The 10,148-nt window shown below is 43.7% G+C and overlaps 1 protein-coding gene across 1 annotated transcript in view; it reads left to right on the top strand.

Annotated features, from left to right (window-relative positions):
- Positions 1-7,971, top strand: part of Arhgef6 (Rac/Cdc42 guanine nucleotide exchange factor 6) — a 151,876-nt gene extending 143,905 nt beyond the window's left edge. The window contains 3 exon segments of the mRNA XM_023703265.1: positions 1,959-2,058; positions 4,174-4,228; positions 5,504-7,971. Of these exon segments, the coding sequence (XP_023559033.1) occupies positions 1,959-2,058; positions 4,174-4,228; positions 5,504-5,644 (296 nt within the window). The 3' untranslated portion in view covers positions 5,645-7,971.
- The last annotated feature ends 2,177 nt before the right edge of the window (positions 7,972-10,148 follow it).

The following is a 10,148-nucleotide window of genomic DNA, read 5'->3' as shown; positions in this document are numbered from 1 at the left end:
AGAGAGAGAGAGAGAGAGAGAGAGAGAGAGAGAGAGACAGAGACAGACAAGACGGGAGGAGAAAGAGGGGGAGAAATGCAAGAAAGGAAAAAGTTAGAGGTGATACAAATGAAAAGTCTTTTTCCTTTGAAGTATACAGATACTTTGCCAGCACTAGTTAGGAATTAAAGAGCCCAGAGAGTTCCTGTGTCTGCAAACTGATGCTAATCTCATCTTTTAGGCAGATTTGGAAAGGAAGTCAAAATTACTATCTTTAATCAGCTGCATATTTAAGCAAACAATGCTTCACTAGACTCAAGTTTCAAAGTTGCACTAAAAATCTGGAAATATAGCTACACAGCAGGGTCTGGTCAAAATGTACACCATCTATCAGGAACTGTCTGGTGATGGTATTGCCCTGAACAAGTTTCAGGTTCTAAACTGCAAACCAGATAATGTTTTCTAGTGCACCCTGTATCTTTAAGTTAGGTCACATAAATTATGCCTTTTGTCTTTCATTATCATAGATATTCAAGGATATTTCATGTGTGGTCTTCCCATCTACATAAAAAGGAATGCCCCATAATGCTCCACTTTGGACTGCCCCTGCCCACTTGGCATGGCATGAGTGAGGACTTTCCAGGTGGCCCGCTTTGACATATTCCTTTCAAGTGGCACAGGTCTAAGGCTCTCGTAAGGACTGTGCTCACTGGAAGTCAGTACATTTGTCCATGAAGAAGGGAAACTACCTTCTACGCAGATAAAACTTGGCTGTGCTTTCAGATACTCCCAGATCAAAGAGCAACTTTCAAGGGGTTAAGAAAGGAAAGTGATAATTTTCATCATGAAAACTAGGACAAGGATGAGGACAAAGGGACCCTAGGAGGAGCATCCCCTATGCAAATCTGACCTCATCCCTCCACACTGTTCCTTTTCCCATCAGTTAAGTCCACCTGTCTTCTCAGAGGCAAAGGCCCAGGCTTGAGTTCTGGCCCAAAGAGGTATATTTGCCTCTTTCTCTCCTTTCCCCTGTGGGACATATCTAGTGCCATGCTTGGCACATAGCAGGTCTTTGTGCATCACAGTGGTCCTCTGTGCTGGCTGGGTCCTAGTTTCCCAGAACTCACAGCTGTTGGCTTTTGCTGCATTCAGTGATCTTAAGTGCCTCTATTAAGCATGTGTGCTGTGCTGTTTCTCGAGGATGTCACCCCTTAGGAAAGGGTGAGCAATCAGTGAAGGCAGTAAGTGTACACCTCGGAAAGAGCTTGACCTGGAAGAGATGAAGCCAGTGACTCAAGGAGACCAGGCCTGAAGCATCTTAGCTCTGAGAGGAAGGATCTAGAGTGAGTGGGATGTTGGAAGTTCAGGAGTTTGTTTCGTCAGGCCTGATGTCTATTCTTCCACTTCCTCTGTCTGAAAGCCTGCAGCCAGTCTGAGCAAAGAGCAGTGAGGAAACTGGCTTGTGAGCCAGAGTTGCAAGTGGCCTCCCATATGACTGAGAAAAGACAAGAGCAGAATGCTCCTGTTGAAACCCTTTGAGCATATTATATCCCCCACAGAGCTTGTCTCTACCTGGTCCTTACTAAAACCACAGAGGACCTTAGCAAAGATTGTGGTGTGTCATCCCCTGGGGGTTTTCAGGGACAAAGTGGTCACTGGTCAGCCTTTTGTTCTTGAGGGGGCACAACGAGAAAGTCCAGGGGTCTTGGTTGAGAACAGGTATTATAGTGGCCTTTTCACTGATTTTTCCGAATGTAGAATGCAGCTACCCCATGGGTTAGGTAATGCGTTTGGCTGCTTAGATTTTCCTATGTCAGGAAGATCTTGTCAACACATGTTGGGCATCTCCCCTCTGCATGGAACACTGCAGCATGCTACAAACAAGGACTCTGCCATCCCAGTAGTGGAAAGGGATGAATACCTATCGATAATGTGATAGTAAGTCTACATGGTGCTCTTCTTGCAACCCTTGTTTGTAGGTGCTCGGAAAGATTCCATTCCACAAGTCTTACTCCCTGAGGAAGAGAAACTCATCATTGAAGAAACTAGAAGCAACGGCCAGACAATCATTGAGGAAAAGTGAGTGGAGCAAGCAACAGTTTTCCTGCCTTGTCAAGGGCTACATAAAAAGGCTGACAGGGACTCCATTGAAGGATTCTTCCTTGGCATCCAGAGACACCACCCTCTTGGCTATGCCTTCATTTGGGGGCTGTGGGAGTGCTCCTCCCTCACAAAGGGGAGAAGGAAGGGCAGGAGAGGCACCCAGCCAGAACTTTCTGGAGAGCTGCATGCCCTGGCTGTGACTTTGCCAGACAGCCCTCCCATGGCTGCTTCAGAGCCCCTGTGAATCCAGTGCTCTGATGGGTTCAGGATGTGTGTGTGGGGGGGGTGGAAAGACTTGGGAAACTGGGATTGGCCCCTCACATGGTTGTGTCATTTAAAGTCTTACAGCAATCCAGTGAGACAAGAATGACTCCCACCTGTCTTACAGATGAGGGAACTAAAGTTCAGAGAAAACACTTTACAGCTCTCACCCACCATTCACATTAGGGAGTGTGACCTAAAGGGGGAAAATCAGGTTAATGCCTTGCAACTCATGAAATCAATACAAAGTAGCCAACTAATTCATTTGTTTAAATGTGAGTTATTTCTGAAGTCAGGCCTGAATTTGCATAGGACAGCACATTTCAAAGCTCTTGGCATCGCCAGTGTACTTTCGCATCTGGCCTGTGAAGTGATGTGAAATGGTAAAGCATTTGGGCTTGCGAGAGGAGGCAGTGTTCAACTTCTAATTCTGCTACTCATTAGCTGTGTGACCAAGATGAAGCCCTGCACCTCTCTGTTCCCCTCATTTGTAAAATGGGGATGATAGTAATTCTGTCAAATTTATTGTATGGCAATCAGATATAAGTATAAAGACTAACAGCCAATAAATAATGACATTTATTATTATTATTATAATCTTCACAACCTTGAGAGGGTTTCAAGGAGGTGATATTGTCTTTACTTTGTATGTGAAGAAGCAAAGACCAAAAAGAGGGACCAGGGAGATGGCTCAGTGGAATAAGCGCTTCCCTGGCAAGCGCAAGAGCCTGAGTTCAATCCCCCGTTCCACACACAAAAAAAAGAAAAGAAAAGAAAAAGAAAAAGAAAAAGAAACAAGGACCAAGAGAGGATGAGAAGAAACTGGTTACTGATTGTTAGAGAATCTAGTAAGTAGCAAGATTAGTTCTGGAACGGAGATCTATAAACTCCTTGTCCAAAGAAAGAGCCAGAGAAGAAAGACTGTTGCACAATCTTGTCAGAACACGTCATCCTCTTTTGAGGGGGCGGGCTATAATCTATGGCATCTTCCAGAAGTAGTGCCCTGGCTTTGAGTCATGTAAGGTCACTGGTATCAGATTAGCAGGAAGGGCAGTACCATGGTGCAGCTTCTACAGTATGGCCAAGGTCTCAAGATACCTTTTGGTACACATTAAATGATATTTATTCATGTCCTAAAGGTACACAAATCAAAGCCATAGGATGGGAATCTAAAAAAGTTCAACCTTATAAAAGCAGAGAGAATTACAGTTGCCAGATGTTAGGTAGGGGTAAAGGAAATGGGGAGATGTTGGTCAGAGGTAGAAAGTTTCAGTTATGCAAGTTGGAAGGAGTTTTGGTAGACCTAACATACACCATGGTGACTCTAGTTAATGACACTCTCTTGTATACATTAAATTTCCTAATAGCTCTTAAGTGCTCTCCCTGGGAACACAAAAAATAGTGACTATCAGGTGATGGGAGTGTTAGTGAACTAGATTGTGGTCATCATTTCACAGTGTAAACATATATCAAAGTATCACGTTACATACCTTAAAAATATACAATTGTTACTGGCCAATTGTACCTCAAGGTCTAAAAAGAAAACCCTTCTTATGGCCCTGGTCTCATGTTTCTTGGTCACATAAACTAGAAATGATTAGGAAAAGAGGAAATCTGTATAGGAGAGGTGCCAGAACACAGCCTTGGAACTAGTATATGTGCTGGTAGATTGTCCTCTCTGAAAAGAGAGATGAGGACATTGAGAGCAGGACCACTCCCCATCTGCTAGGAAGTCCACTGCCTCAAGCATCTGTATTTTTATGGAGCTGACTACTACTCAATACTTCAGTGCTAGCCATTCATCTCCAAACTTTTTTTTGTGTGTTCTAGGAGCCTTGTCGATACTGTTTATGCCTTGAAGGATGAGGTCAAAGAACTGAAGCAGGTAATAAAATAGAAAAGTCATTTTTCCAGATTAAAAAAAACACTCTGTCTTCCTTGCCAGCCACTAGTAGGTGCTGTCAGGAAATGTTCAAGAGCAAGGTGGTGGTGGGAATTTTTGTTTCTTGTATCATCAAAGTGGGTTTTATTGATTTTACATGTGACCTTAGGTTTAAATTTCTGAGTCTTGTTTATAATCCTACTTAGAAGTTTACAATAGGTCCCAAACTTAGTTGTGACTTTTCTGTTCTCTGATGTCTAAAAACAGTATGTGAGACAAGGCGAGTCGATCATGGGTACGTAAGTGCACATGGAACTCTAAAGCGAAGTTTGTGGGTGCCCCTGCAGATGTGGCCTGTTGCTCCCTGATACACAAGCTACCTGTCCACGAAGATTGTAACTGCTGACAAGGAGGAGGGTGTGTGAGGAAGGAGAAAGCAGATACTGGAAAGCCACTCAAGAGGCTGTTAGACAGCTAGGATGAGGCACCATTAGGTCCTGCGCTGAGGCAGGCCAGTGAGGCAGTGAAGGCGGAGAGCAGCTGTGAAGAAAGGCATAGTGCAAAGTTTGGACTCACAGGATACGATGACATGATGTTGGGATCAAGAAAAAACTAGGACTAAGAATGAAGTTTTCCCCCTAGAGTATCTAGGTTGGTATGGTGGTGCCCCTGGTGGAAATCAAGAAGCACAGGAAGAATTTGAGGGTGATGGGGAAAGATGAGGAGTTCACTTTAGGACCTAATGTGCATGAAGTTCCTGTAACCTATCAGGATGAAATGCTGAGTTTGATTTTGGGATTGTGGGACAAGCTTAAGGAGATGAGGTCAGTGCTAGAGGTATTCAGGAGACCCCTTAATAGACACTTAGCTTGAAAGACAAGAGACACTAACTGAAGGAAGGAGGAAAAAAAGGAAGGGAGGAAGGAAGTAGGGAAGGGAGGGAGGGAGGAAAGGGTGAGAGAGAAAGGAAGGAAGGAAGGAAGGAAGGAAGGAAGGAAGGAAGGAAGGAAGGAAGGAAGGAAGGAAGGAAAGAAAGAAAAGGGGCCAGGCAGGCAACCTCAGAGAATGCTTGGACTGTAGGAAAGAAGAAAGTGAATGGTTGGGCAGAGACAGCTGGGAAGCAGCAGGTGGCTCCCTTGCCTTAGAAACTGAGGACAGGGAGCTCAAGCGTGGAAAATGCAGTCAGAGGTGAAAGGGTGCCCTGAGAATGACAGCAGGAGCCCTGGGATAGGGACAGGGATGCTCTACTTGGGAATCAATGAGTCCTTCCTACCACAGGAGAATAAAAGAATGAAGCAGTGCCTGGAAGAAGAATTGAAGTCAAGAAGGGACCTGGAAAAGCTGGTGCGAAGGCTGTTGAAGCAAACAGATGAGTGCATTCGAGCTGATTCCAGCAGCAAGACCTCAGTTCTTCCATAAACACCACTGTGCAGCTGGGCAGAGCGTGCCTTCAGTGGGTCCGGAATGTCTGGCTGTATGACTTCATTTGGTTCTCACTTCTTTGGCTTTTGTTTTGTGTTTGAGTCCATCTCTTTCTGTGTGTGAATGTGTATGTGTGTGTCTAAGCACACAACACATGTGCAATTCTTTGGGTATTGTTTTTTAGTTATGGGTCAGTTGGCTATTTTTGCAACAGGGGAAAAAGCAGAAAGTGGTAGTAGTTGTGGCCCCGTAGTCTCCTCCATTCTATAAGACAAGGAAAGCTGGTGCAGGCAGATGACTTCAGCACTCCTCGGATGGCCTTCATTTCACAGTGCCTCTGTAGTAGCTGTTGCCATTGACGACACTTACTGATCTGGCTGTTGTATCGCTCAGAGCAGCTAGCCATGGTGAGGTAGATATAGCCCTGACTTTCCCGTGAACACTGGCCTGTACAGATGCCCTCACTATTTACTTTACTGAAGTTAAAACTTTCTGAGTTTTGACCAGAGGAAGTGAAAGACTAGCACATTGCCCAATGATCTAGCTGTGCTTCGCTAGTCTGAGACATGGCCAGGGAGAATGCTCAGTGGAATAAATGCTTGCGTGGCAAGTGCAAGGGCCTGAGTTCATCCCCTGGTTCCGCCAGAAAAGCAAAAAAAAAAAAGTTGTTGACCTAGTCTGAGACATGCCACCCTTCAATCACACTTTTTTCTTACTGCCTTATATTGTCTGTAAGATCAAGCCAACTGTAGTAGTTTCCTTCTATGCTGGTGTACGTTTTCACTCAGTGGCACGGAAGTTGTGGTCACTCAAGCCAACACGAAACCCAGTGGCAAATTGCACTGGGCAATGCTCCTTTGAGCAGCAGAGTTGACCAGCTCTTCCCAGTGCATGCTAGGTCTTCTTCCCTACTTTTCTGGCTCATGTGTAAGTTTTCTATTCTCCAGTGCTTGTAGCCACGCATACCAAGTGCTGTGTAAAATGACATGTATGTGTTGTGCTTACTTTTTAAAAAAATGTAGTTAGACTGTGAGTAGTTAACTTTACATTGCATATTCAAACTGTGACCTTTCATCCAACAAGACAGTCTGCATTGAGAAGACAGTGTGAGCTATGAGAAGTTGTAATAATCATTGGCCTGTTTTGAATAGGACTCTAAGTGTTATTTGCAGAAACATGCTGTCAGTCCAGTTTGTATGACCAGAATGAAGGGGCTCCACCAGTAGCTCTGCTGGTTACTAAACTGATTATTTGGAAATACTTTATGCAAGTTGCTTATTAAAGCAAACCGCAAGTGTGGTGAATATCCCAGAAGTTAGAACTGAGAAAGCAGATCTCAAAGCAAGTCACAGAACAGTGCAGATCTAACTTCAGCACAACTTCAAGTTGACCCAAGGCTCTGGAACACTCTACTTCCCCTGAAGACAGAGGGCATTTAACTAGATTGGGAAGATCATTGACAAGAGGCGAAAGGCCAAGAGGCTGATGGAAGTTGTCCGACAAATACATTTGATAGGTGCCTGTAAATGTTGGTTTTGCACATGTTTAGAAACCAAACTTGAAACTTGAGACCTCCAGCTTGCTGAGAGCCCTTTTTCTTTCTGGTACTGAAGGTCTCAGGGTTCCCTAGATTCATGGTACAGGGCTGTCGTCTGCGTGGTGAGCAGTAGAAACGGCTGCATTCTCAGACAGCAGTGGACTCTTCCTGTAGTGCAACTTCAGCCAATCACACTCAGCCATTCTTGGAAGCTCACGAGTAACGATTTCTAGGAACGACTCTTGTTCTGTTTTGAAGTACAGAAATTTAGCTATGACATCTCATATCTAAGAATTAAAAACACCAACAATAATTACTTAGATGTTCACATCTGCCCTGTCTGTGGTTAGTCAATGGCTTACAATCAGTGTGCATACTATAGCTGTAGGAAACACTTTTGTGATTACAAAATATTTTAGTTGATTGCTTACAGTACTGAAAGAACTTTATTTTAAGGTAATGTGTACATATGCATGTTTTGGGGACTTGGCCTTCCTGATGAAAGGCCCTGGGTACTCTGGGTAATGAAGCTTGTGCGCTTATACACTAAACAATAATATAAAGGAAATGAAGCCATGTTAACCTGAGAGCAGTGTCTTGTAGTTGTGTTGTTTACAATACTCGACACATGGATTCTTGTGACTTTGTAATTAAGTTGCTGCCCTTAGAGGCCTTTTAGTTTCTTCTCTGTCGTCGCCCTTCTTACACAAACCCAAATTTTCTAACTTGTTTTTATTTTCGAACTTTTAAAATTGACATTTTCAATAAATAAGAATAAACAGTGCTTTATAAAATAAGTCTTTTGTTTCCTTTTTGCTAGCTGGTGTAAAGAAAGATTTCTTTTTAGTTTTTTTTTTTTAAGCTGCACTTTAGGGTCTGGGATATAGCTCAGCAGCATAAGCCCCTGCCTGGCAAGCACAAGGTCCTGAGTTCGATCCCTGGTACTGCAAAAAAAAAAAAAAAAAAAAAAAAAAAAAAAAAAAGCTGTACTTTATATTTACTTGATGCATATTTATGGTTCGTGGTGTGATGTTTCAGTATATAATACATCATGGTGTGATAACATCAGGCTAATTGTAGGACCCATCACCTCACCAGAGAGATATTTACCATATTTTTGTGATGAAAACATTTAAAATCTGTTTTGAAACATATGATAAATTATTTTTTTTGATGAGCAGAATATATTCATTGAGGAAAAGAAAGCTCCTATCCAAGAGAGGGACAAGAGGGGGACCTGAGCGGGTTGTCCCCGGGAACATATGATAAATTATTATTAGCTGCAGTTTCCATGTCATGAAACAGATCTACCTCACAAATGTAGTCCTCTTGCCTACTTGAAACTGTGGGCGCCTTGAACAGTATCTTCTCCTGTCCCCCCCACACCCCAGCCTCCAATAAGCACCCTTCTTCTCTCTACCGCTGCAAGTTGGACTTTTCTAGATCACACATATAAGAAAGTCCAAGAAGTATTTTTCTTTCTACTCCGGGCTTGTTTTGCATGGCATCATGTCCCCAAGGCTCATCCATGCTATTGCAAATGACAGAAATTTCCTTCTTTTTAAGGGCTGAATAGTAGTCCGTTGTGTCCATACAACACATTTTCTTCACCTGTTAACCCCTGGTGGATGCTTAGGTTAATCCCGTATCTTAACTATGGTGAACAGTTCTTCAGTGAATAAGGGAGTGAGGACAACACAGTTCTTTTAGGAGTTTAGACAGTTTACTGGGGCCAGAATTACTAGCTAGGCCACCTGTGGCAGGTCCCCTAGCCTAGCTTTGTTTTTCCTACTCAAGGAAACTTCTATGTCATGGTATGTGTTGTGTAGCATTGTAAAGTAGGGAGTGAATGTCATCTGCCCTTGAAATAGAGGCTCGCTTGGAAGCAGGGGCTATTTGGGGGGGGAGGTCATGGCAGTGTGTCTTTTACTTAATGTTTAAACATTCACCATATATTTTGGTTTTATTCTGATGTGCCTGCCCCTTGGGCCCATGCTCTTTCTACCACATATAGTTCTCTGCACTTGGCACCTGAAAACTCATGCTTCCACTTAGTTGTCTGCCCCCCCCCAGGAAGGTCACAAGGAGCCCTTAATTGACATATTCTGGAAGGTGCTTTTTGGTGTCCATCCTGACCTGTCCACAGTGTCTGAACCTGCCTCCTGGTAGATGTCTTCTTCCTTGGGTTTCATGACCCCATATTCAACTTTTCTGACAGCCCCCTCAGTCTTCACTGCTGGCCCTGCCCCCTTTGCCTGTCTTTGACACTTTTCCTCTTCCATCTTATTGCCTCTTTCTAGGAAAACTTGTCTACACTTACAACTTCATTTATGAAAATACTGCCATATCAGTATTTTTCCACTATGAACTTTCTCCCAAGCTCAAGACCCATGGGTGCATCTACTTTCTGGACATCTCAGCTTGGATGTTCTGCACTAGTTCTCACCCAATGTGTACAAAAACTGGACTCCTCATGTTCATTTCCGAATCTGTTTCTCCAGAGTTTCCCATGCCAGTAAAAATACGCTCAGCACTTATACATCAGTACTTTATAAGCCTTGTCATCAAGTCTTATCATTTTAACTACTGCATTCCCTTAATTGTTCCTCTTCAGGGCTGGCCAAATAACTCAGCGGATTACGTACCTGCAAGCAGGCTCAGGGGCTGGGGATTCAATCCCCGTGCCACCTCACCCCCAGGGTGTACTGAGCTGGCAATTGAGACTGGGTATGGTGGCACGTGCCTGTAATCCCAGCACTTGAGAAGCTGTAAACAGGAGAATCATTACAAGTCCAATCTAGTAGTGAGACCCTGAATACCCTGTAGACCCTTCCCTAAAAATACAGAAAAAAATTGTTCCTCTTCATAGTCATGAACATTACCCAGTTTGGGCATCGGCATCTCGCTCCAGCACCAATATACCTCCTTGTCTCTGTTGTCTTCCCTATAATACTGGTCCTTGAC

This window comes from Octodon degus, unplaced genomic scaffold (assembly GCF_000260255.1).
Source record: "Octodon degus isolate 3935 unplaced genomic scaffold, OctDeg1.0 scaffold00167, whole genome shotgun sequence".
Lineage (NCBI taxonomy): Eukaryota > Metazoa > Chordata > Mammalia > Rodentia > Octodontidae > Octodon > Octodon degus.
Note: the sequence above shows the minus strand (reverse complement) of the source record. Positions and strands in the feature narration are given on the sequence as shown.